This window comes from Pteropus medius, unplaced genomic scaffold, assembly GCF_902729225.1.
Source record: "Pteropus medius unplaced genomic scaffold, Ma_sr-lr_union100, whole genome shotgun sequence".
NCBI classification, from domain to species: domain Eukaryota; kingdom Metazoa; phylum Chordata; class Mammalia; order Chiroptera; family Pteropodidae; genus Pteropus; species Pteropus medius.
Genome location: NW_024349801.1, coordinates 920,195 through 947,964, shown reverse-complemented (window position 1 = coordinate 947,964; position 27,770 = coordinate 920,195). Strand labels below are relative to the sequence as shown.

The 27,770-nt window shown below is 48.0% G+C and overlaps 1 protein-coding gene across 2 annotated transcripts in view; it reads right to left on the bottom strand.

Moving 5' to 3' along the window:
- PEPD (peptidase D) overlaps positions 1-27,770 on the bottom strand; it is a 110,093-nt gene that overhangs the window by 49,049 nt on the left and 33,274 nt on the right. For both annotated transcript variants that reach the window (XM_039888586.1, XM_039888587.1), the window contains 3 exons: positions 23,777-23,821; positions 14,323-14,398; positions 13,349-13,395 (listed from right to left, as the gene is read on the bottom strand). In XM_039888586.1, the coding sequence (XP_039744520.1) occupies positions 13,349-13,395; positions 14,323-14,398; positions 23,777-23,821 (168 nt within the window). The remainder of the gene's footprint in view (positions 1-13,348; positions 13,396-14,322; positions 14,399-23,776; positions 23,822-27,770) is intronic.

Here is a 27,770-nt window from a genome sequence, read left to right as displayed (position 1 = left end):
AGGGCAGAAGCTGTCATCTCATTCTGCTCGGAGAAGCAGGAGATAGGAGGAGAACTTGGGGCACAGCAGTGCCAGTGGCCCAGAGAGAACCCAGGACTGTTCACAGTGACGACGTGCTTGCTCGAATCCCTGAGGCCTGTAACCAACACCGGACATGCCCGTAGCCATCAGCAGCCCTGGATGTCCTTGCCTCTTCCAAACCTCAAGCCCCACGTCCACGTGAGAGCTGCAGGAGAAGGGCAGCTAAGTGGGCACAGCTGCCGGAGCCCATCTCCTGAAACAGCACCCAGCCCTGCACCCGTCCTCGCCCTGCTCCAGGGAGGCTGCAGAAAGGAGGAGGCCGTAGCTGGGACCGCGGCATGCCCACTGACAACTGCTGGGGGAAGCTCAAAGGCCCACACCGACAGCCCTCCACGCCCAGGCGGAGGGGAGCCACACGCAGGGCAAGGCAGGCCTGGTCAAGAGGCTTGTGTGGGGCTCTCGCCTGGCTTCACAGCAGCCCTGGCAGACCCTGTGTCAGGGCCTCCAAGCGGGAAACTCCTCTCCTTGGTTTCATCATAAATTACCTCCAGGTTTGAAGAGCAGACGTGCCTGTTGGCAGATATGGAAACAGGCTTTCAGAGTTCCTGGATTAAACCCTCATGACACCTACAGAATTCAGCATTAGGCGGGAAAAACTCCCAGCCCAGAATAATTGCTCCCACAGGGAACATCCTTCCGCACTAGAATGTAATAGGTCTGGTTGAGAATTTTCTAAACAGCAGCACCAAACCTCACAGCATAATCACAACTGTCTGCCTGCTCTGGGAGCCAAACCGAAATAACGGCTCCTACAGGAAAATTCCTCACTAGACGCTGCCGAGATGGAGCGATGCTCTCTGCCAGCGCCAAGCTGGACACACTCCCCTTGGAGGTGGGCACCTGGTCACACCCTCGCCCCCCGCCCTGCCCATCGGCCATGGTGCTCCTTCGGGTGTACAGAAAACGGAAAGGCTATTGCAGGGTGGGAGTGGGGGCCGAACCAGCTCGCAGGCGGGGAACTTGTAAAGGAGGGAGGCTGACTCGATATTTACACACGAAACATGAGAAGCAGTCTCTTTTTTTTTCCATAGCTCTCCCATTTTTCTTGAACAACACTACCCTCAGACCATCTTTTATTTTTCTCTTTTGATAAAGACACTGGCATGAGAAATCCTTCTCAACTCTGAAAGGACCGATGGCGTGAGAGGGATGAAAAAGGCGATGAAAGTGTCTTGCCCGGCACCGGGGAGGCAAGGGCGGGGGCTGTGCCGTGCGCCCCAAAGGCTACTGGGCTCCCCGCAGGTCGCTGCTCTGCGGGAATTCCAGCCCAAGGTTACCAGCTATTTTAATTTCCAGGAAAAGCCAAAAACGTCTCTCGATTTTTAATCATTGACTCAAAACAAACCAAACAAAATAAACAAAAACAAAAATCCCCTTGCACAGGCCAAACTGAAGCTGCCTCAGTGCTGGGTCCAGACCAGAGGCTACAAGTTTACAACCTCTGGCCTTTGCTTTGCTAGAAAATTCCTCTTGGAAAGTGAGAAGTGGGGACCCCAGGGGTCTCCCCATACACACCAAGACCCTACCTTGACAGAAACTTCTAAAGGCCCGCAGGGGCCCCAGTGGAAGGAAAGGCCACCTAATAAGCTGTGGCCGAAGCCAACTCTGGGCCACTGGCCCACTGCAGGGAAGCTGCCTTCTGCTGCCACAAAGAGGGGGCTGGTTCCCCAGGTGTGGTTCACTCTCCACCCCCGACCTCCTCAGCCTTCTGGGTGGCTCACCTTGTACAGTGAGCCCACAGGCAACCCAAACCGTCCTCCCCCTTTCTTCTGGGCCTGAGCAATTTCGACAGCACCCCGCGTCTCGGGGTTGATCAGACAGCTCTGGGTCTGCCATGCAGGAGCCAGAGCAAGTCTCCCTGCGGGAAAGGGGAGGAGACTGAAGGAGCGTCTTCCGCCTGAGTTTTTATGGGACCGTGAGGACAGCACATCTGAGAAGCAAGAGCAGACAGTAATGGATGGAGAACAGGCCGAAATGGGAAGGGGCTCTCTAAGACGGACGGTGTGGTGGCCAGGTTAACGATGGGTGTCATTAGTGAGCAGCACAGTCAGTGGAAGGGGGGAACAGGAAGACACGCTAGAGAAGTTTCTACTGACGCAGGAGGAGGAATTATGAGAGAAGAGAAAAGAGCCTGGAAAAGGTGCCCAGCAAACCCAGTACATATGGAATAGGAATTCAGAAGAAGCCCTGAGACGAAGAAAAGTTTTCTTGTTTGGACTGAAGAGCCGGTTCCTAGACCATCGTGGGAGCTTGTGGGGACAACCTCAAGCCTGTCTGCACAGCTCTGTCCCCCAATGAGTTACCACATTAGCTCCTATAACTGAGAGAAAGCCACAAGGAGACTGAGGAGTGAAATCTGTCAGGATGACATGATAAATCATTACATCACAGGTCTCAGATAACATGACCCGAGGGTCGTGTTTGCCCCCAGGGAGTAACTATGGTTGACAGGAAACACACAATGAGTGACACTCCCAACTTGGGTCTGCAAGAGGCCACTGTCACTGGTCTGTCCTCCTGCGGGCAGACCAGCCTCGGTGGTGGCCAAACTGTTCCTGACTCCTCGCAGCACTTGCTGACATCACGTGACCTGCCGCCTGGATCACAGCCAATAGGCGGTGTCGTCCTCCACCTCGTCTGATCTCTGTTAGGTGTGACTGCTTCTTTGTTTCACCCTCCAATGACCTAAGTCAGAAACATCTGATCTGAGTTTTGCCATTTGAACTGTATGGCTCTCCACAGCCACCCACACTCCTACTGGCATAAGACCTGTGAGCCAACACAATCCAGCTCACACCTTTTCTCAGGGGGCTGGCTTCACCGGGGCCTCCAACCCAGCTTTGAGGCTGGTGGGATTTTGATGCCCAAAGTACAGCGGAAGCCCAAAACAACACTGAGACAGATCCTCAGGAAATATTGTTACTCTTGAGAATAAAGAAAGAATCCTTTTAACATCAAGGCAAGAAAATAAAAAGTCCCCTAGAAAAAAGAAAGAAGAGAATTTGCCTAAGATCTCCGGCAACAATGGTTTCACGGAACAAAGACTCAATACCCAGTGAAGCCATCCTTCACGTGGGAGGCAATAAAAGGACTCTCAATACACAAGGTCAAAGGAAAGCATCAGAGGAAAGGGAAAGCATCGTACAAAACAGGGGTCTGCACTGGATTCAGCAAGACAGGCTACGTCTAAATAACTTATTAAAATGATTATAAAACAACGCAAACGTTGAAACTAACTAATGGAAACAGAAGTTACATAATAAAAAATTGGAAGATGGGGAAAAAGAAGATAAAGAGCAAAACCATGATAAATTTCTCAGTTTTCAGTGAGGAATCGATACTGTTTAACTTTTTTTCAACAGAGGGAGAGACAGAGAATTACAGGTCATTTTTTTTTTTCTTAAGTTAAAAGTAATCCTACAACAAAAGTAGAATGCATGTAATAAAGCATAAAGGAAAGTTCACCATCTTTCTAACAACAGAAATATTTTTAAAAACCGAAAAAGGCAGACGAGAAACCAGAAAGCACCAGATGGGACTCTGGGTGAGAGACCAAACACACTGGTCACCATAGTAAATGCCAATGGCTCTTTCAACACTGGGCAGCACTCCGTTTGGAACAAATAAACTGCCGCTGGCGAAAATAAAGTTAAAAATAAAGAAGTAAGCAAGGACATACCAGGAAAATGTGACAAAAAGAAAACATTTAATAGCAATACCCATTTCAGACAGAGTCAGATTCAAGACACAAAGGATTAATTAAAAGGGGTTCTTGGAAGCTAAGAAAGGTAAAATACATAATAAAGTTGTGACAACCATCAGCCTGTATGCTTCAAACAATTTGCTATGAAAATGAATAAAAGAAAACTCTATTAAGAATCTCAAAGAGGAATTCATAAAACTACCTCTCTTAATCCCAGAGTAAATACACAAAAAGAGAGGAGGCAGATGGCTGGAAAAAGATAAGAAACCTTGTTTAAAGTACACCAAAGTATGTACTCTAAAAATAAAAAGCACTTTCCAATAAATGTTTAATTTGATTTTATAAAATACTAACAAAAACATTTCTAAATGGGCTGCAAAGAAAAATCTCAAAATTAAGAAAAATAAAATTTACATAGATTACATTCTCTAACTACAACGGTGACAAAACCAGAAACTAATAACAAAAAGTTAACCAAGAAAGTTAACCAGTCACATCTCTCTGGAAGTTAGAAGAAATACTCTTAGTTCATGAAGATCAAAAATCAAATCAATCAAAACTTCTTAGGATATGGTCAAGGCAGCATGAAAAAATCTCTTAGACAAAATTCATCTCTTACTAAAGAAAGAATGAAAATAAGTGAGGATTCAACTAAACGAGTAAAAGATGGATGTTAAAAACAAGGCCACGGAGGGAGGAAAAAGGAATTAATAATAAAGACAAGCAGTAGAGCTCACAAATACAGTTAAAAGCTGATTTTATGAAAAGACCAATAAAACTGATACAATTTTGGCAATGCTAATCTATACAGAAAGAACACAAATATATAATCTTAGGAATGACAAATGAAATACAACTACAGATAGAAGAGATACTTTTCAAACTTAAAAAAAAAAACAACTCAGTTCAAATAAGCTTTAAATTCTTGGCAAAAACAAAAACTTTCCAGGAAAATGTACTGTATGGACTTAAGAGAGAGAGAGAGTCGGAAAAAAACGATCCCTTAGGAAAACCTGGTACGTGATCAAAGAAATTCTCCCCAAAGAAACAATAAGTTCTCTTTAGAACGTCAAGGAACAGATAGCTCCTATGCTTTCTAAATTGTTCTAGAAAACAGAGAAATGTGGAGAGCTTTCCATCGTGATCTCAAAAATCCTGATCTCAAAATACGACTGAGAGTTTTTTTTAAAAATGTATAGCTCCATCTCCTATTTTGAGTTTACTGCAAATGCTAGTAAAGAATAACAACAAAGCAATCGCTATAACGCTTACCGGATATCAGGCCTGTTCTCTATAGCGTCCATATACTAATTCTCCAAATCCTCCTTTCTCTGAAGAGTTATTATTATTATCCTCTTTCCAGATGAGGAAACTGAGGCACAGTAAGTGGCAGAACTGGGACTCGAATGCGGGACACTGGTACCTAGAGACCATGCTCTCACCACTAGGGCATACTGCGTCTCCCGGTCAGTCCCGCAGCTTATTAAAACAGTAAATCCACCAGGACAAAGCAGTGTGTGTGCCAGGGAGGTCACGCTGGCTACAGACCAGTGTGTGTGCCAGGGAGGTCTGGTCATTAAATTCACCTAAGGACTGGTATCTAACACCATTTTCCAATGAAAGGAACCGGGGCTCCTTGGAGAAATGGCTGATTCTACGGCTGGAGCGAGTTATGTGCAAGATTAGCCTGGAGCATCGTACAGTGGCAGAAAGTAAGAAAGTGCTCTGAAGGCAAAATAATGGGAGTGGGGATGTCAGAGGGACACAGGGGTCAAATGAAAGAGCCCCCAGTGGCCAAAGCTGGGATGATCTGAGCAACCAAATAAATAGCATAACACTGGATTATAATCCAAAGTATAAAATATAGATCCATGAGTCCATACTGATATAAGTAAATAAATGGCTGAATAAATTAATAAATGGGGAAGAAAAGACAAGTCTCCTGTACATATTCCTCCCTCAGACAGACAGAATATAACTCCCTGTTCCTTAAGTGTGGGCTGTGCAGTCACGTCCTTCCAAAGACTGCAGCATGCAAAGGGACGGAGAAATGGTAACTTCACACGGAGAAAGCTGACCAGCATCAGGTGGTCAAGATCAACGTCAGTGATAAGTCAGGCTGTACCCCTGACAGTGGTCTTCCTCCCAATAACCCAGGATCCCAGGCCAAGCATGAGAAAGGCATCGGAAAAACCGAAACCGAAGGACATTCTACAAAACACACGACCAGTCCTCCTCAAAACCAAGAAACGCGAGCAACTGCCACAGCCAGGAGGAGCCTAACGAGACAGGACAACTAACTGTGGTACCTGGTATCCTGGGTGGGATCCTGGAACGGAAAAAGGATATTAGGTAAAAGCTAAGGAAACTGGAATGAAGGGAGGACTTTAGATAATAATGAATCAATACTGTTGATGAATTGTGGCAATGTCCCATGATCATGTTAACGACAGGAGAATATGGGTGCAGGGTAAGCGGAAACTGTCTCGAACTCCCGTAACCTTTCTGTGATCTAGAACTATTCTAAAATACAAAGCTTATTAAATGCGTAACCTGCACACATATACACACGCACATGCGTGCGCACACACGGGCAAGGGAGATGCCAAAAAGGCAGCTGATAAAATTCAATATCTTTTCCTGATAAAATCTCCTAGCAAGCCAGGAAGAAAACACTACTTCCTTAAACTGGTGATGAATATTTATTGGAAATCAATATAGTCAGAATCAGGTTCTAAGGTGAAACACTAAAGGCAAATCCATAAAGATGCCTGCTGGCACCACTGTTACTTAACAGGGATTCTCCGAGGTCAATTCCCCTGGCATTTGAAAAGAAAATGCCTATTTCTGTTGACTAAGTCCCCAAAAGCTCTAGTTAGGGCTGCATGTTTACAGGAAGACTTTCTCCGGAATGCGTCCATTTCTCAGTTACTCTTAGAGGCAAAACGAGCTATCCTTGCTTTCAGCCAGAGTCCCACAGCCTCTCCACCACCAAGACCCCAGCTACACTCTCAGACACCGGGCTCTGCTGAACCTCAGGGAGAGAGCTCCCCGCCCTCATGTCGGGTGGTGTGGACAGAGCAGGCTGGATGGACACGTGAGAGGAAACCGCCCTCCTCAGGACGGGGCTGCCCAGGATAAGGTAAAGCCTCCTCTGAACTCCAAGAACTGTCTGCTGGAGACGGCCCTGGCTCTCAGAAAGAGCTTGGCTCACTGAGGTGCGGCCAGCTGGGCGCAGCTCTCCAGGCTGCCTTCCTGAGGGTGCATCGAACTGATGGGGGTTTCCTGAGCCCTCTGTGGTAGGCTGTGTGTGGCCAGTCTCCAACAGTCGAGGAAGTGCTGGCAGGAAACCTGCATCGGCCTCACGACACGAGGCAAAGAGTGGGTTTCGCCACACTCAGACCTGGGGTCTCGGGGGGCCCTTTTTGAACAAGCCATGCCACCATCTTGTCCCTCAAAGTAGCCAACAGAGAGAGGCTGTGTCCGCTGCAGAGGGCATGGGGCACTGCCCACAGTGACCAGGGCCACAGAGAAGGGACCGTCACATCTGTTCTTACCCAGGGGTGGGGGTCTCAGAGGCTGCCTGGACCCAGACCTGCTCCAAAGGCTCCAAGCAAAACTCTAGCACTTTCGTGGGGCTGGGTAAACTGAGGGAAGTCTCATTAATGCCCAGGCTGAGACCAGATTAGGTCAGAAAACTCCCAGGTGAGTGGAAGGTAGCTGCACATCCCCCAAACCTCCAGGAAGGAGGGAAATAAGGGCCTCTTGGTGACGTCCATCACCAATGAAACCTGGATCCTCTGCATGACCCACGAAGGGTGTGGCCAAAGACATGTCTGACTACCACGTCCACCACGCCCAACATGCTGAGCCAAAGCAAGACCCAGAGCGAGGGAAGGGCCCAGGCATCTGACAGAGGGTCCTTCAGTGGTTACAGTGCAGCAGGAGGGACCCACAGATGAAAGAGGAGGCAATTGATCTGAGAGGCGCAGTGGCCTCTGGAGAGCTGGATGTGCAGCCAGTCCCGGGTCTGCTGCAGGGTGCGTGGAATGACACATAAGCTCAGCAGGCGACTGTGCAGGGCCAGGCTTGGGGGGCCAGGAAAAAAGCAGCTTGTCTGCCTCAACTGCCTGTGCTTTCTGCAGCCATAATCACCACGGGGTGGTGGGGTTGTGGGGTTTCCCATAACTCTCCCACCTTACAGTTATCCTCACTGGAGTTAAATTATCTAATCCTCCAAAATGAAAAAAAAAAAAAAAATCTGGCTTTGTTTAATAGGAACACAGCAACGGGTTCTGCAACCTGCTCCCTGGGGTGGGTAAACTGAAAGACAACCACTTGCCTCAGCACCCCATGGCTTGGGTGGAGTGCGCGCACATGCGCGCGCGTATGTGAGTGCCTGTGTGTAGTGTATAAGTGATCTGTGTGAAGTGTGTGTGTGTGAGGTGCGTGTGGCATGTGAGTGGTGTGGTATGTGTGGGGTGTGCATGTACCTGTGTGGGGGACATTTACATATGTGTGGTGCGTGTCTGTATGTCTGGTGTTGCGTGTGGCAGGTGCGTTGTGTGTTTTGTGTGTATGCTCAGTGTGGTATATGTGGGTGGCGTATGGTGTGTGGCCAGTCTCTAACCCGTGCACAGGTAGGGGGAAGAAACCCCTCAGTTAGGTCCCCGTCCCCCACTCCCAATCTGGACCCAGGGGCACAATGAACACGGAATTGTGACTTGCTCCATCTGGCTGAGGGGCAGGAAAAAGCAAGGAGACTTTCAGCCCAGAGAAGCACAGCTGGGCATGTTCTTCATTAACAAAAGACGAAAAGAAAGCAGGTGGCTGTTATTGCGGGCTGTTGCCTGTGGCAGAAGAGCAACGAAAAACCCAGGCGTTGTCAAAGGTCTCCAGATGGGGTCGGCGTGTTTGCCAAGAAGGATCCCAGCCCGGGGAGGAAGACAACGCAACGTGTCCCCTAGCACACCTCGCAGTCCCTCTGCCTTTCAAATGACTCGCACAATCCCCACAGAAGCTGTCATGGAAGGGTCCAAAATGTCCCATTCACAGCTTGGAGAAAAAGAGAGTGTAATTTCAATTAAGGTCCCGGGCTGTCAAAAACATCAAGTTATTAATCTCTTTGTGGCAAATGTGAACCGGGACCTGCTTACACAGCCAATTGAGCATGCTCTAAATTAGTGTTTGCAGGTAATTGATTCAGCTGCCAGCCCCATGCCAGCCGGCTACAAGCTGGTTACACCACTAACATTAAATAATATGAGGCAGTAAAATGGCCCGCCTGATTGGGCCTGCAGTCAGATGCTGTTAGTGCCCGATTTACCCAAACATTAATGTCTTATTGGTTTAACACAATTTACTACACCTCAATTGCAGAAAGTGATTTTCATTTCCTCTGAAACCCCACTCATAGACACGGCACAAAGGAGGAGGTATCTTAGTAAATGTCATCAGCTCACTTTTTTTTTGAAACATACCTTCGACATTTTATAACAAACCTTTGATAATAAAACAACAATAAAAAAAAAGCATACGACTTAGAACTGGGTCTCCTGGGCAGTATCTCTTGAGTCTGAGTCTGAGCACCCCCATCTCGGTGATGGCGTGTCCTCCTTCTAGAAAATCAGCCTCATCTCCTGCCCCTTCCCACACCTGCCCTCCCCCTAGTCCCGATGCGCAGGAGCCCCTACCCTTCTTGTCCTGTGTCCCTCTGGGGGGCCAGGGCTGGCCACGGCATGTTCTAGGCATGCCCTTCTAACCCAGGGGGTCAGTGGCCCGTCTGGGAATCTGGCTGTCCTGGACCTTCCTGGGGACGGCCCAGCCTGCACTAAACGGACACTTGCTTACGTGGAGGTTTTATATTCCCCACTGGTTAAGAAAAGAAGGCTAAGGCTCACAGGGGCAAAGATGAGAGCAGAAAAATAGCTCAGGACATTTTCTTCTCTCTCCCATCTATCCATCATCCATCCATCCATCCATCCATCCATCCATCCATCCATCCATCCATCCATCCATCCAACCCACCACGCTGTATTTCTTGACATCAGCTATGGAGCAGACACTGCAGATAAACGAGACAAGGTGGGGCTTCCAAGAAGAAGCATCCAGGCTCCCAAGGACACAGACCATGAAACTGTGTCCCTGAGCCACCCAGCAGTGGTAGAGAATCATGTCTGTGGGGAAGGAGCGCGAGGCAGAGCGAAGCTGCCCCAACTCACGACTGCAGATGCCCCCAGGGGCTTTGGCTGGCACTGGCAATTGAGAGTGCCCTCTTCAAATATGTCCAGGGACGCCCCAAGATGTGACAATGTCCTAGGACAACCATTTCCCACCGTCTTCAGGCGGTGACACCCTCTACCCCCAAAGGTCACCCTACCACCCTGTCCTTCAGAAAAAGTCTGACTCATTCTCATTGTCTCTGCTTCAGCTTTACCCCAGAGCAGTCCCCACCCTCTACCCCAGGAACCCCCTGCCCTCAGCTCTCAGGGACCCAGAGATTAGACAGCTCCAAGGGCAGACACTGCTCCCCCTCTGTATCTCCTATGACCAGCCACAGGCTGGGCACAGCGCACAATAGGTGTGCATCAGTGCACACACCTGGCACGTAGAGCTGAATTAATACTGCTCAGCACCCTCAGGGCAGCTGCTCCTGGCCATGACCTTCATGCTTATTTCTCTGAGAGCCTCCCCAGACCCATAGGGGCGGCAGCACTGCAGAGAACCCAAGGATGGGGGAGGGGAGGAGGCTGATGGGTCCGAAGACAAAACTAAGATCTCCTCAGAACTCAGCTCAATGAGAGACCCTCCTAAACAACAGCCAAATGCAACACGTAGACTTTGGATCCCAACTTGAACAGACCAACTCTAAAAAGATAGTTATAAACAAATATGGACTAGATGTTGATAATATTAATGAAAGAATTACTACTAATTTGGTTAGATGTGATAATGACATGGTGGTCACATAAAGGAAAAAAATATCCTCATCAACTGAGACACCTACTGATGTACTTACAGGTGAGATGACACAATGGCTGCGATAGTATTTGGTCTTAAATACTACAATGATACAAAACTAAACAGAAACCTTGATCGGGTCTTTGAGGTTCATTACGCTATTTTGCGGGGGAGGGAGTATTTGAAATTTCCCATTAAAAGAAAGAAAAAAAAAAAAAGACTGCCATTACCTTGGGTGGGTGAGGGGTAAGGAGCTGGGGGAAGTGTTCTGAGGGTCCTGGCCCCTGACCCAGAGCTCGCACACAGGCCTGTCCAACTGTAACACGGTCAGGCTCTGGGACACGGCTGGGGGGACAGCTCAGGCGTCTCTTAGGAGACACCTTCAGAGCTGGGCTCCCCGCAGCATAGGGCACAAGGCTGCCAGGACGCAGTGGACGGCAGGGTTCCACGCTGGGGCAAGCTAGTCCTGCTCCAATTTCTGGGTTATTTTTACTTGAGGCATCAGCTGTGGGTCACTATGGGCCAGTTCAGGTGAGAACAGATTTCTGGGGCAGTGTCGCTCTCAGGGGCCACTGCCTCGCCCACATCCCTGGTAGCCCCACAGAACTCGTCCTGTCCCAGATCCTTGATGGGGCAGGGGCTCTGGGAATCCTTAATACCGCTACATCAGAGACTGCATGGAGGCAAAGGCTGAGCCGACTCCACATGCCCTTCACCATCCTCTTGGTTCCTTGTATGAAGCATCTGTCCCTCTTGGAACACCAGGCAATGCCGTGTTAACCTCTTACCACCCAGGGTGACAGGAGAGAAATACAGAGGCTCCCAGTTCAGGCCCCTTTCAGGGTTAGACTTTGAAAACACATCTATCTCCAAGCCACGTGATGGTGAACGTAAATGCCCATGCTGACTCCATCTGCTCCTCACACTCGGCCCACACTGACAGTGGACAGGCCAGAAGGGCTGGGAGGGGGATGTGGAAGCAGAGCAGGTCCTAGGGGTGCCCCAGGGAGACTTGGGCCCTACAAGGTGGGCAAGAGGAGGCAACACAAAGCTCTTCAGGCCTGGTAGGAAAGGACGGCCCAGGATGGGGGCGGGGCGGGGGAGGGGTAGGTGAAAGTAAAAGGTAAAAACTCTTTTTTCTGTACTCACACTTCTGACACGTGGTGGGTTTTCTAGACCACCAAGTCTGATTCTCCGTGGAACAACTGGGTGTCCTACAATTTAATTCTAGCACTAATTGCTGTAGTTACCACAGACCCCATAGGTTAAGGGCTCAATCTCACAAGACTGTCCTCACTTCAGACACCAATCACAAGTCCGGGCCTCCTTTCTGACTAATTGGCTATAAACTGGGGGTGCCCATGACCCCTCTTTGGGTTTGATAATTTGTTAGGATGGCTCGCAGAACTCAGGGAAGCGTTTACTATAACCATTTTATTATACAAGATAACAACTCGGGATGAGCCAGATGGAAAAGATGCACAGGACAAGGTATGCGGGAAGGGCACAGAGCTTGGACGCCCTCTCCAGGCGTGCCCCCCTAACCCCACCCCCCCGCCAGCACTTCGACGTGCTCACCAACCCGAAGCCCTCCAAACCATGCAGTGTAAGGTTTTTAGAGAGGTTCCATTTCTAGGCACAATTGACTGAATCATGAGTCAGAGCACAGCCCATCCCCTCTCCCTGGGGGCTGGGGGTGGGGCTGAAACTTACAACCCTCCAGGCAACCAGCCCCATCTGCCCCTCTCCCTTCCCCAGGAGGCACTGCATTAGCATAAACTCAGGTGTGGCTGAAAGGGGCTTACTGTGAATAACAACAGACTCTCACTTCTGTCACTTGGGAAATTCTGAGGGTTTTAGAAGCTCTGTGTCAGGAACTTGGGGGCAGAGACTAAATGTGGATTTCTTTTTGTGTCACTGGGGAAAGACGGCAGCCTATTCTGTGTCCTCTCCCAGGGGGGCCTCTAGGTGGTGTGGTCAGCGGCAGTGACCCAGGACATGGGTGAGAGAGGAACCACTGGGGCTTCCTCACACCATGGGCAGCAGCATGCTGACCCCCAGGTCCCGGAGTAGGGATGAGGGGCTGGCCGGGGCACACACGTCACAGCTGGGTAGCCCCAGGAAGCACCCGGTAGCCCTGGCTCACTGCAGGGCTAACTGGAGCCCAAGGCCAATGGAGCTCTCCAGAACACTCCATGAGCCGCTTAACCATCCCAAGACCCAATTGTCCAAGCACAGCAGACATAAGGGCAGTGTTTACACATAAAAATGGCAAGCTGTTTTACTAGCGCCTTTCAGAGTCACAATAGCAGCTCTTCCCTAAAGTTTCCTGCAAATTGCACAAAGTCCAAAGAGGGGAATAATGGGGCACTAAACCAGCCTGAAAAGTAATCAAAGACCATTACCATCAAACACTCTGCCAAGAGCCAGCGAGGTGGACAGAGTCGCAGGAAAAATCCTCTTTGCCCACGGTGCCGAAGCCCTGCTCATAACCCCCACTCAATCTGTGCACATCACTGAGGTGCCCCATCTGCTACTAGCTCGGGGAACATAAATTATTGCTTTTACGTTTTAGCCTTTACCCAGAGAAACACAGAAGCTTACCTTTCCATCTCATATTCTTTCATTCCCACTTTTACAGCCTTCATTACCTGGAGGATGGATATTAAGATATTTGTATTAAGGAGATAAGTAGCATGGCCTGATAAATAACGTATAGCACTTTTTCAAAAGAATCTCTCTCTCTCAAAAAAAAATGAAATGTGCACACAGTGGCACAGAAATGTGACAAATTAGAACTTTTTCAAAGTGCCAAAAGCCATAGAGTTTATTTAAACCATGCTGGAGCACCTCCACTCAGAAGCCGATAAACGCCCGCACAGAGCTGCGGCTCGGGCGGCTGCGGGCTGAGGGCAGTTAAGATTTAGCCAAAGTGTCCATGAATGCTTAGTGCTCGGCAGCTATGGTGACTATCCTAAAAGGTTTCCTTTGTTTAACGTCCATAAAACAGAGAAAATGAACTCATACAAGAGATTCTGTTGCCCACAAGGGACCGTTGTCTGTCTCCTGACACAAAGCTGTTACTGTCACCAGGCGGGCACTGGGCTATCCCAGTCACCTTGACGGTCTTTCAAGAAACACACTTCCTTAGATGCTCTCGCTCCTCAGATGAAGCGGGGAGTCTGAGAAATAACTGTGTGAATAAATTTTCAGAAAAAAGGAGTAATAAATGTGCTTGAATCATGGGTAAGAACAAAAGATTCTTTAAAAGGAGCTCAGACTGCCAGAATGCCAGGAAGGAAAGCCCCACCTTCCTGGAAGTGGGGACTTCTGGCTAGGAAACTCCCCAAAGGGTGGGTGCCTTAAGAACCTCTGTGTCCTTGCCCTGTCCCCACAGGAGAACAGAAAAGAGCCATTACCGCATGTCTGGCCTGACTGACGCGACACTTGCTGCTTGCTGGAACGGCGCTGGAGCCTGGAGGTGCCCTGAGCGCGTCAGTCTCGATGCTGCCCTGTTGCCCCACACAGAGCAACACTGCTCGACCAACCCAGCCAGAACCAGCCGGGGCCCTGCTTACCTCCCGATGGGCCTCACTGGAGATCTTATTGGTGTAGCGCAAAACTTCCAGCTCCATGTCCGTCTTAAAGACCCGGCTTCAGGGAGTAGAAAAATAAAGCGGCAAGTCAGTGACTTCTAGCAGGAGCCAGCTGGACCCCTCTAAGGAGACCCCGAGGCTGCCACACCTGCATAGCTTAAGAAGGAGCACAGGGCCAGGTCATGCCCAGCCAGGCTGCTGATGGGCTACCTGGGAGCGGTGGTAGAGTGGGCTACGAAGCCCCCAGGAATGAAAGCTGCACTAAGCACTGCCCGCCCTGACCTCAGGCATGCAGGCTAGCTCCAGTTACAAGGTCTGGAAGCCACTGTGGGTGGTGGAAGAAGCCCAGGTTCTGCAGCTAGATACGCCTTGCCTCACTGAGACTCGGTTTCCTCACCTGTAAAATGGGGATAAAATCTACCCGATGAGGCCGTTGGACCTGAATCTTAAGTATGCTGCCTCCCAGGGCTCTGTCCAGTTAGCTGAAGAGGTCTCCCATTTCCTCTCCACCCTCACCCACCTGCCCACCAGGCAGCCCAGGAATACCATGTCACTCAAACCCCTGCCTGAGACAGGGGTGGGGGTGGGAACAGGGTGCTACGTGGTGTAGCCAGTTCCAGCCTGAGTGCAGGAATAAATGTGGAAATAGCCGGTCTGCAGAGAGAAGCAGGAGACAAGGAGCAGACAAGAGAGAAACAGCGGGAAGAGAGGGGTTTAAGAGGTGCGACCAGGAGGCCCTGCTGCCCTTCGGCGATCCACTGCACTTCCTGCGACTGGGCTCCTGGGGTCCTCACAATAAACTCGTGCCCAAATTTGGTGGGGCTTCTAGTCCTTGCAATCAATCTCATCCCCAAGTTAAGACTCACATAGAGAGGCTAAATAAATATTCATCTTCTACCTACACCATTTCAAATAAGCAACTCCGGGTCACAGCCATGCCCAGTCATTAAGAGCACAGAGTCCTCAGCCAACCTTCATGGCCAGCTCTGTACCCTTATAAAAGGTGACCCATCTTCGCCAAAGCTCCCGCATGGTCACCTCTCCCTCTCTCAAAGGGAACACACTTAAGCACACTCCAGATCAGCAGAGCCAGGGTGTCTGATGGCAGAGCAGCACCTGCCCCTCTGCCCAGAGCGCCTCTCATCTGGCCACTCACTGTCCACCCTGAAGCCTGATCGCCCTGAGCCGGCCCCAGCGGGGGCAGGCTGCTGTCAGGAAGGGCGCTCCCACCTCCATCAGAGGCAGCAAACCCTCGGGACTTCACGGAAGCAGCCTGAGCCACTGACTCACACCGTCTCCATGGTGCCATCCAGCTGGGACAGCCAGCCATGTTACCAGGAAGTGAGGAAGGCACCTTGCAGCACAGTGATGCCTTCTTAAGACTGTAAAATCTTCTGGGGAATGTGGAAAAAGCAAACCCCTAATCCCACGGAGACTTTTCTCAAATGAACATGTTTTCTCTCCAGAGGGGCAGACCCCAAAGCCTAACAGTTTGCTCTTTATCATCCTAAAGGTGCCTCAGATTCTGCATCAGGTGCTGAGAGCAGCCCCACCTGGGGAACAGAAAGCTTATTCCTGTGCTCTGTCTTCAGAGTGAGAGTCCAGAGCCACGGGCAGGACACAGATAAGCAGATCAAGGCTCCTGAGGTCCAAAACCACTCGCAGGATGATCTAGCAGGCCCTGATGCTTCGCTCCCCACTGCAGTCTTGCTTGGCACCAGCCCGAGGAACTGGCAAGTGTGCACTGGCATCTCTTCTCGAATGCAGTGAAGACCAGAGTGACAACACAGGTGGGAACAGGCCCAGGCTGTTTGCCTCTGCCCTCTGCCTGTCTGTTCAGCTTAGCTCTCTGGTCCGTCCTTCCTGCCACCACTCTTGCCAATATTTTAGACCCCCACAAGGGTCAAACCAGAGCCCATGCCTGTATGTGGGCCGTGGGGCTGTGGAGAAATCCTGCAGTTGTGTGATGGCACACAGCTCCGAGTCAGCAGCCCCAATTCTGCCATGAGTTGCAGGCAGGCATGCAGGAGGCCTATCCCCAACTTTCTCCACCTTCCTAAGATCGCTCCCTTCCCCACTTTGGTGCCCGCCTCTTCTCAGCAGATGAATGAACTCATCCACTCAGAGAACAGAAGCCAGGTGAGAGCACTCTCACCTCTTCTCCAAACTCTAAAGCCTTGTCCTCCCCCTCATGCTCTCCTCTCTCTCCCCCTACAAGGGGAGGGGTGCCCTCTTCCGGATGAGGTTCAGTCCTACCAACACACACATATACCTGAGTTCAGATCCCAGCCCCAACCTCCTCCATCCATCTGGCCCCTATTAACGGAAGCTCCATGACCACTCACTCACCTCCTCCTCCTCCTCTAGCCAAGCTTTATCCTCCACTACCCAGCCCCATTTCTGAAGAGGAAACCAAGACAGTCCTTGCCTTGGGAGAGGAGGGAGAGCATCTTCCCCATCTTCTCCCCCCATCCCCTCTCTTCTTCTCCCTTCAGCCCCCACCGCTCTGCCACCTGCCCTCTCACCAACATGAGGTGATGACCCCAGCTGCCAGATGCAGAGGCATCAGGTGACCTGCTGAGGACGAGGCACGGGGAGCCCCGCCTCCTCTGGTACTGCCTGCTGCTTCCCCTCTGCCTCCCTGACAGTTCCCTCCACCTCTGCCCCTCCGCCTCACCTTGGCCTCCACTCCCAAACCCCGGCCCTGGCACAGGCCTCTCAGTTGCACTTCCACCTGCAGGTCCCCCAGGCACCTCCAGCTCAGCGTGACAGAAACTCCCGCCTATCCGCATGCCCCCCTCCCAAACCACAGCTCTGCCATCACCCTTAAAACAAACGGGGCATCATCCCAGACACCTCCCTCTGGCCCTTCCACTGCCCCTACATCCGACTGATGACCAAGGACTATGAATCCACCTCCACAACCTCTCTCAGACCCTGCTTCTCTCCGTCCAGACCCCGGTCCTTCCAGCCTGGTCAACCTCTCCTGCTTCTTGTGGCTTCCGAGCCTCCAGGTCTATCTGCTACCTAACAGTGCAGGGGATCTTGAGGAAGTGCAAATCTGACCTTGCTTTTCCTTGCTCAGAACCTTCAGTGAGTGGCCTCTTGATGTCCTCGGGATGAAGTCAAATCTTTAAGGTGGCTCCCAACGCTCCCTGGGCCCACCCCACTCTCTCCCAGTGGAGACTCCTCTGCCTGGCACTTGCTCCCACCATCCCCGCCACCTGGCTAAGTCCCCTCTCTGTGTTCCCTGGGCAGTCTAAAGGAATCCTCATTGAGCTATTACATTTGTAATCTCTTTTTCACTTAAGTCTCCTCCCAGGTCATACATAGCCCGGGAGGGCAGGGTCTCAGGGCCAGAACAGCACCTGGCCCGAAGCGGACACACAGTAACTGGGATAGAAGCAATATTTGGGCACCACACCAAAGCTGGAAACATCCTGCTTCCAACAAGGAGAGATAATGGTCTCATTTCAAAAAGAAAAGGAGGTGTCCTCCACCCGCCCTGGGGGAGTTCACCAGGACTGCGGGAGGCCGCTCAGCCTGCCACGCCCTGGGCAGGACAGGGGCGCAGCCTCCACAGGCCTCAGCAGTTCAAACTCCACCACCACTGCATTGCCCCAGCCACAGAGGTGGGAAGAGGTGGTCCCGGGATCTGACCCCCCAGGAGCCCACCACACAGGCTCTCCACTCGGCCTCCTCCCTGCAGCATGAGCGCCCTCGATCAGGAGATGACCCGGGAAAAGCGCACAATCTGCCCGAGGAGAAAGAGGCCTGGAGCCCAACCATACTCCTTTCCCTTTAGAGACGAGCGGAATTTTCAGTGGTCAAGGACCAGGATGCTGCTTTCTTTTCCAATTTTACTTTTGGGAAGATGACAAACTAGGCCTCTAGCTGATTTACTCAGGATTTATTTTTTAGTCATATTAAAAATAAATCAAATTGAACAAGGGCAAATTATCCCATAAAAGCAGTTCTCCGGAGAAAGCAGCCTCACCGAGCACTGGACTGGCCCAATTTAACCCCAGCTTTACAGGCCCTGAAAACAGATGTTTGTTGAGTGCCAGCTTACCTGTGCCGGCTTACTCAAATATCCATTGGGTACTCTGGGCCTGAAGTCTCACCCAGGCACGAGGCATGCTAGCCTGGCCCACTCATCGCCATGGCACGAGCACCAGAAACTTTTAAGATTACTGCAGCAAATAATAAGACTTCTCAGCACTCTGTACAGTTTGTCCCCATTTTCAGGAAGAATTCACTGCCCTGAATCCGACGAGGCCATTTCCATTACCCCTGAGCAAGAAAAGGCAAGGGAAGAGGATTCCGAGCTGGTCCTGCCTCTGCAGGTCCGACCGCCTCTGGAGTGAGGGATGCTTCGTGTCACACTCAGCTCAGCCTTACCTGGCCCAAGGATGTGTGGGGTGGTGGTTAGAAACGTGATCTGTGAGGGTCTAGCTCCAGGAGAGGACAAAGGCCACTTCCTCCATGAAGCATTAGAGGACCAAGGGTCAGGAAAGGACAACACTGATGTCACTTAAGGACTCTGGACAGAAGGTGGTTCAGGCCCTCCCCCCAGCAAGGGGAGGTGCCTGATGTGCGCGAGAGAGGCATGAGCACTCCCATAGAGTCCCTGGCTGCTGGCCATGCTGTGAGCATCACCGCACCAAGGGGGCCGCTCAAGCAGAAAGGCAGCACCCCAGGCAGGGGGGTGGGGGTGGAGGGACAAAGGCTCAGAGTCCCTGTCGGAGGCCTAAAATGACAAAAACTGGACGAGGCTAAGATTCACTTGTGCAATTTTTTTCCCCTTAAATATTCGCAGGTCACGAAACTGCCTGTGGACATTAAACACAGGATGAAGACATCAATTAACTGAGATCTGAATGTTCTACTGCTGAAAACAGTAGCAGGAAAGGATGCAGTATTTCTAAAATCAGTCTCTAAGCATCAAAGTGCCATAGTGTTGAACAAAACCCATTTGAAGGGACAGGAATTCCATCTCTCCTAGAGATGAATGTATGGGGGATGGTTCTGTGGGAGAGCTGGGTAGGAATGCAATACCACAGGGCCCCCATGACCCTTCCTTCCACCCATGATGCAAAGGGTAAAATCCCAGAACAGCAGCAGAGAGCTGCTTAGAATTACGTATCCTTAGAAGGCTCAATCAATAAGTCTTCTCAGAGAGACCACAGACATAAAGAAATGATGGCTGTGAGCCAACTGTGCTTGAGACCTGACCGGGGCCAGGCAGACATGGGCCACATGTGGGGGAGGTACGGGAATTTCAACTCGGTGCCCAGGATCTGCCAATGCTCCCACATCCCACCTCCTGCCTCCTGGCACACTGTAAGTCAAGCGCTCACTCTGCTGAGGATCCCACTTTCCACTCGGCTTTCTCATTAACTCAGAGTTAAATGCCTATCTATTTGTTGGGAGACAAAGACGGCAACCCTCCTGGAATATTTTTCACAAACACACCAAGAATCCAGGTCATCACCTACGTACCTTTTCTAATTTGGGACATTGCAAAGACGTAGGAAATCAGTGCGCTCCTGCCCCTGAACCATCCATACCTCGGCACCTCCGAGCACAGAAAGGCAGGGGAGCCGAAATAGAAATGTTACCCCACTGCCTGATTAATACATGCAGGACACCTTCCCTCCGTGTAATTAACAGTTCTAAAACTGGCGCATGACTCAATTTCACACAGTCTCACTTAAAACCCAAGAAGGCGCACAGCAATTGCTGACATGCTTGCTCTCCTCTGATGCTTCCAGAGGTACTTAACTGAAATCTAAAGCACCGAGCTATTAAAGAGTACAAAAGCATCTCCTTTTATTTCCTACCCTACCTTCAGATCAATTTAATCATCTGCAGAACAGGAAAGTAGAACCACAACCTAAATTATGGAAGTGAGGCGCCCCCTCTTATTAAGTTTCAACTTTTGACCTCCACATTCAAACTGCAATACCCAGCACAAGAAGAGAAATTATCAGTTATGATCTCATGTTTGTGGGGAAGAGTATGATCATAGAGGAATTTACAGGAAATCAAAAAGGCACTGCTTGAGAGAATGGAAAACAATAAAACAGTCACTGGATGGAAATGAATGATGCCTAAACAAAAATGAGAAAGGAAGCCAGGAGAGTGCTGGGCGAGGCTGCTCACTGCCCCCCACCAGACGCGCTCCCTGAGGCAGCCCAAATCCCCAGCCCAGTTACTGATCAGGAGCTGGGTGGCATGTGGGTGGCAGGTGACAGGAGGCGTGGCGCTGGTGGAGCTTAGCTACACGGCTCCTGGCCCCCAGCCCCTACCACACCCTGGCCTCATACCAGACCCATTCTGCAGGGTCTGAGCGACCCTGCAAGTCCAGTGGCCCAAAGTGAACTGGAAGGAAGGCTCACACTCAGGTAGGCTGCCTCGCCCGCCAGGGTGTTCCTTGGAGTTGCAAGGGGAGGTACAGAGATCCTGGAACCATCAGCCTGGACACAATTCCTCCCTTTTTCTTGGGCAAATCACCTCCCTGTGCCTCACTTTCCTCATCTGTAGCATGGGAATAATCGGAGCACCTATCTTATAACAAATAAAATACCTCTTCTGAATAAGGTGACATGTGTCAAGTACTTAGCACAATACCTTGCATATGGGAAGTCTCAAAAAGTGAGAGCCATTATGCAGATGCGTTAGCACTTATGCTCTCACTCAATTTTTCAGGCATCCATCAAGGGAGACCACTTCTACTCTGCAGGAGCGGACACTGAGACTAAGTGCTATAGACTGAGTACTTGTCTTCTTCCAAAATTCAGATGTTGAAATCTCATCTCTGATGTGTTGGTATTTGGAGGTGGGGTCTCTGGGAGGTGATCAGGTCATCATGAGGGCAGAGCACTCATGGATGAGATTAGTGCCCTTATAAAAGAGACCCCAGAGAGCTCCTTGCCCCTTCTGCCATGTGAGGACACAGCAAGACGATGGCCATCTATGAACCAGGAAGTGGTTCCTCATCAGACGCCAGCCTTGATCTTGGACTTCTCAGCTTCCGGAACTGTGGGAAATAAATTTCTGTTGTTTATAAGCCGCCTAGTCAGCGGTAAATTGTAAGGGCAGCCTGAATGGTCTAAGACACTTGGTGAATCTTCAGGTCCACACTGTGAGTTACGTATTAGTACACCTCCATTTTATAGAAGAAGAACCTGAGCTCAGAAAAGCTAAGTGAACGTGGGCCTGTCCTTGACTTCCTGAGGGGGCGGGTTGGGGTTAGAATTTGGATTTGCCTGAGTAGATAATTTTTCCATTACTCCAGGCAGCTTTTCTCCATGGGGACTAGAGACAGATGGTAGCAAAAGCACTCAGGACACAGAAGCCCAAAGATGCATCAATGAGTCATAATTTAAGGTCATGGAAAGACCCCCCTCTCCTATAAATCAGGGATCTGCCTTTCATTCCCCCCAGAATCCTTCCTTCAGTGACTGAAGGAGGGCAATGACCACGACTACCATGGCTCTCACCGAGAATGACTTCAGTCACTACAGATGCTGGTACACACACTATTAAAATACACCCCTGAGGCAGTAAGGACAACGTGACATTTCTAAAATAGTCCTACTGCCATCAAATGCCAAATAACTCCTTTCTGCTGCTGGCTTTAATAAAGTTGGGAAGTATTATTATGAATGCGGAATCCATTTCAGAGCCTTGGAAATGTCACCAGAATTAAAGCGTACTTGTTCCAAAGTGACGAGCTAATGGCTTATCCTTTAGGAGATGCTGAAGCGCACCACTTCGCCATCCCCTGCAAAGCACCTAACTGTAAGCGGCCAGGAGGAAACACTGCACGTGGGGCGTAAGTGAACATGGGTCTATCCTTGAGTATTCAGGATTTATTCTTCTGCCAAGTGACGGCCATGAACTTGGAGTACATAGGTCCTACCCTCACTGTGTGTGGCCATGACGGGCACAGAGGCAGGCTGGCTGGCCTGCTCTCCAGCTGCCCCAAGAGTCAGTACCAATGCCTATTGACAGCCCTCAGATATTCACCTCTGGCCCAGGCTGTCTCCCACTGGCTCCTGCCTCAAACCCAGCACAGCCCAAACAAGCTCCTGATCCCACACAGCACTGGCCATCCCCATCTCCATGACACACCACCCAGCTCTTCAGGACGAAAACCTAGAGTCACCTCCAACTCCACCCTTCACTCAGCTTTCACAGTAGGTTCCTCTCAGGAGCATTCCCTTGACTGACGCTTTACCTCTCAACTCTCACATCACCCCTCCACCGCCACCTAGACCCTGCAACAGCCTCCTCACTGCCAACCTGTTCCCACTCTCGCCCTACAGTCGAGTCTCCAGGCTGAGGCCAAATGATTTTTTAGAATGCAAGCCTGACCCTACCATTCTTTGCTTAAATCTTTCAAAGATTTCCCTTGGTTTCCATGTCTCTCAAGACGAAGTCTAAGCTGACAGCGTGGCTGATGCCTGCCCAACCTTTCAACCGCCTTCAGGAGCCACTTCTGCAGTGTGTGCACTATGCCGGCCACACAAGGCCATTACCCTTTCTCTTGTCTCCAGCCTTTGAACAAGTGCTCCCTCAGACTGGATCATTCTCTCCCTCTCCCCAACTCTACACTCCGCCCAACCTCACCACCCGACCCCTACTCATCCTTCAGGTTAGTGTTCCCAAGCTTAAGACTAGGTGAGTGAGCTCTCCCAACTAGATGGGGCTTTAGGAGCAGACGTGAGGAGACCGCACACCTCCCAGTTACATGATTATGTGGTAAAGGCCTTGCCTCATCTCTCCTGCATTCAGAATAAGTGCAGCCATGTAACGGATAACATTTTGGTGCTATCGAAGAGCAACTTGATGGCTTAAGAAGAAAACCAGTGACACATCAGAGTTGGAGGGCCACTTCCAGGGTCCAAAGAAGTGATTCTCCCCTGAGAAAGTGTGTCCTGCTGCGACCAACCAGAAATCAGCTATGCTGCATGTAGGGGCTGCCGGCATTACCAAGGAAAGCAAGCAGGCAACATGAGAACATATATAAGAGGATACCAACTACCTAAGACAGATGCATGACTTGAGGAAAACATGTTTACCTTTCTGGTAACAGGATTACGTATGATATTTAGTTTTACTCTTTTCACTATCTACTTTAACTGAGCTACATAAGGTTAGCTAATTTATAGTAGGAGCTTTAAAAGACCGAAAATAAAGGACAAGATAAAAGAAATTTAATTGACATTCAAGTGACTCATGCCCTTTCAAAAAAACAAACCAACTGAAAAACAAAACAAAACAGAAAAGAGAAGAGCCTGAGAGAAGAGGTTCTAGGGCCGGGCTTGTCTGGTGGGCTCTGTGAGATGGAGCAGGCAGGAATGGCAGGATCTCTCACCTTCCTGAGCTGAGCACAATGAACAGCATCACAGCCACAGGCCATACTTACCATTCCACTATCTCTGGATGAAGAATGGTGTTGTTGACATTGAACCTATAGAGGGAAAACAAAGCAAGCCCGTTAGTTCAATGGTCCATCATCTCCCAGCAAAAACTACCTCGTTCAAGACATACATACCATGATCAAGAGGGGGCCCTTAACTTTAATTTCATGACTGCCTGGCCTACAAAAGGCCTGCTGCTCACTGCAAACGTGGCAGCCCAGGCCATGCCCTCTTAGTGCAGTCAGTTGGGGAATAAGCTGCTTGGCTGCGAAATGCCATCTTGTACCCTCTCTAGGCAGACAGCATAGCTTTTTCCACCAAGTCTACCAACATACGCATAATAGGAATCCCAGAAGAGAGAGAGAGAAAGGAGAATATTGGAAAAAATAATGACCAAAATTTTGCCAATTTAATGAAAAACATTAATCTACACATCCATAAAGCTAAATTAATTCCAAACAGGATAAATTCAAAGAGATCCACACCTAGACACGTCATAATCAAACTTTCAAAAGACAAGGAGAGAATCTTGAAAGTAGAGAGAGAAAAAAGCAATTCATCACATATGGGACTGATGGTTGATTTCTCATCAGAGGCCAAAAGGCAGTAGGATAACACACTCAAAGTGCTAAAAAAAAAAAAGTTTCGCAAACCAAGAGTGTAGATCCAGCAAAGCTATGTTTCAAAAATAAAGCAGAAATTAAACCAGTCTCAGATAAACAAAAACCAAGAGAATTAATTGCTAGAAGACCTATCCTACAGGAAATAGTAAAGGGAACCCCTCAAACTATAATGAAAGGGCACTAGAGAGTAATTTGAATCAGCAGGAAGAATAAAGGCACTAGTAAGGGTAATTATATGAGCAAGTATAAAGGCAATGTAAATGTATTTTTTGTTTATAACTCCTTTTTTTTTCTGCTATCTAACTTAAAAGACAACTACACAAAGCAATAATTGTAATTTGTGTTGAGAAGCACAAAATGTGTAAAGATACGATCTGTATGCAATAAGAACACCACGGAGGGGAAAAATGGAACTATATAGGGGCAAAATTTTTGTATACTATTGGAAATAAGTTACTATTAATGCAAACTAGGTTGTTATTTATAAGTCTAAGAGGTCATTTGTAATCCCCTAGGTAACAACTAAGAAAATAACTAAAACATACAGAAAAGGAGATGAGAAAGGAATCAGAACCATATACTATAAAAAATCAATGAAATACAAAAGAAGGTAGCAATGAAGAAGCTGAGGAGCAAAAACGACATATGACATATAGAAACTAATAACAAAATGGCAGGAGGAAGTCCTTCTTTATCAGTAATTACTTTAGATGTAAATGGATTCTCCAATTAAAAGGCAACGATTGGCAGAATGTATAAAAAAAATGATCCAAATATATGCTCTGAAGAGACATACTTTAGATTCAAAGACATAAATAGACTGAAAGTGAAAGGATGGGAAAAAAATATACAGATGGTCCCCAACTTGATGGTTCAACTTAAGATTTTTCGACTTTACGATGCTGTGAAAGCAATATGCATTCAGTAGAAACCATACTTCAAATTTTGATCGTTCCTCAAGCCATCGAAACACGGTACAATACTCTCTCTGGGGTACAATACTCTCTCGTGATGTTAGGCAGTGGCGGTGAGTTGCAGCTCCCAGTCAGTCACACAATCACGGGGATAAACAACCCATACCCTCCAGTGTACTGTGTTGCCAGAGTTCGCTGTACACTGTGTGTTTGTTGTACATTGTTGTTTTTGTGGTTTTGCATCCCATCATGTCTATAAAACACCCATCTGTGTCTTCTGCTTCTTGTGAGGAGCAGAAGGTGGCAGCAATTACTCTTGAGGTGAAAGTCAAGATAGTTGCCCAACTGTAAGCTAATGTAAGTGTTCTGAGCACATTTAAGATAGAGTAGGCTAAGCTATGATGTTCAGTAAGTTAAATGTATTAAAAGTATCATCACTCTCTAGTAAAGGTAATTATATGAGCAAGCATAAAGACAGTGCAAGTGTATTTTTTGTTATAACTCCTTTTTTTTCTCCTAACTTAAATGACAACTACATAAAGCAATAATTGTAAATCTATGTCGAGAAGCACAAAATGTGTAACTTTTTTCTTCTCCTATCTAACTTTTGACTTAAAGTTTTTTCAACTTACAGGGAGTTTGCTGAGATATAACCCCACTGCAAGTCGAGCTATATCTGTATCATGCAAACAAAGACCAAAAGGGAGATGGAATGGCAATACTGACATCAGACAAAATAAGTCTTAAGACAAAAAGTTTTACTAAAGACAAAAAAGGACATTTTATAAAATATAAAAAGTATTTTAAAAAGATCAATTCATGAAGTAGATGTAATTATTATAAACATATATGTACATAACAATACAGCGTCAAGATATATCAGTCAGAAACTGACAGAACTGAAGCGGAAAAAAAACAATTCAACAACAACAAGTGGAAACTTGAAGTAATGGACAGAACAATTAGAAGATCAGCAAAGAAAGAGAAAACCTGAACAACACTACAAACCAACTAGACCTAATAGACTTCACCCAACAGCAGAATACCCATTTTCTCAACTGCACGTGGGATATTTTCTAGAAAAGACCATATATTAGGCCATAAATTAACTCCCAATAAATTTAAAAGAACTGAAATCATATTAAGTATGTCCTCCCATCACACTGGAATAAAATTAGAAACCGATAACAGAAGAAAAATTCATGAATATATGGAAATTAAATACACACTCCTACACAACCAATGGGTCAGTAATCACAAGGGAAACTAAAAATACTGACAAACGGAAACAAAAACACAACATATCAAAATGTACAAGATTCAGCTAAAGCAGTTCTGTAAGGGAAATTTATAGATGAAAATGCCTATATCAAAAAGGAAGAAAGTTATCTTAAATCAATGACTTAGCCTTCCACCTTAAGAAAATAGAAAAAGAAAAGCAAATTAAACCCAAAGCAGAAAGAACAAAATAATAAAAATTAGAGCTAAAGTAAGTGAAACAGAGAATAGAAAAATAATACAGAAAATCAATAAAATCAAAAGTTGGCTCTTTGAAGAGATCAACAAAACTGGCAAAGTCTTAGCCAGACTGACCAAGAAACAAGGAGAAGGCTCATGTTACTGAAATCAGGAATAAAAGAGGGGACATTACCACTGACTAAACAGAAACCAAAAGGATTATAAGGAAATGTGATGAACAACCATATGGTAATAAATTGGATAAACAAGACGAAAAGAAAGAATTCCTAAAGACACAAACTACCAAGACTGACACAAGAAAAAAAAAATCTAAGTAGACCTATAACAAGTAAAGATATTGACTTAGTAATCAAAAACTTGTCACAAAGAAAAGCCCAGGATCAAATGCCTTCACTAATAAATGCTACCAAATGTTTAAAAAAGAATTAATACCAATCCTTCATAAACTCTTACAAAAACTAGAAGAGGAAAAAATATTTTCAACGCATTTTATGAGGTCAGTATTACCCTAATACCAAAATCAGACAAGGACATCACAAGAAAACTATAGATAAAAATCCCTTATAAACACAAACACACACACACACACACATACACACACACACACTCACTCACTCACTCACTCACTCTTCAACAAAATACTAGCAAATAGTATCTATTCATCAACATATAAAAAGGCTATATACCATGAACGAGTGGGACTTATCCCAGGAATATAAGGTTACTTCGACATACAAAAATAATCAAGCTACTGTACCATATTAATAGAATAGGGGACAAAATCACATAAATGTAGCAAAAAAATCTCACAATTTTCCACATCTTTTCATGACAAAAACACTCAACAAATTGAGAAGAGAAGGGAACTTCCTCAACCTGATAAAAGGTATCTACAAAAAACCCACAGTTAACATTATATTTAATGGTCAAAGACTAAAAGCTTTTCCCTAAGATGAGTAACAAGGCAAGGATGTCGTCTCTCT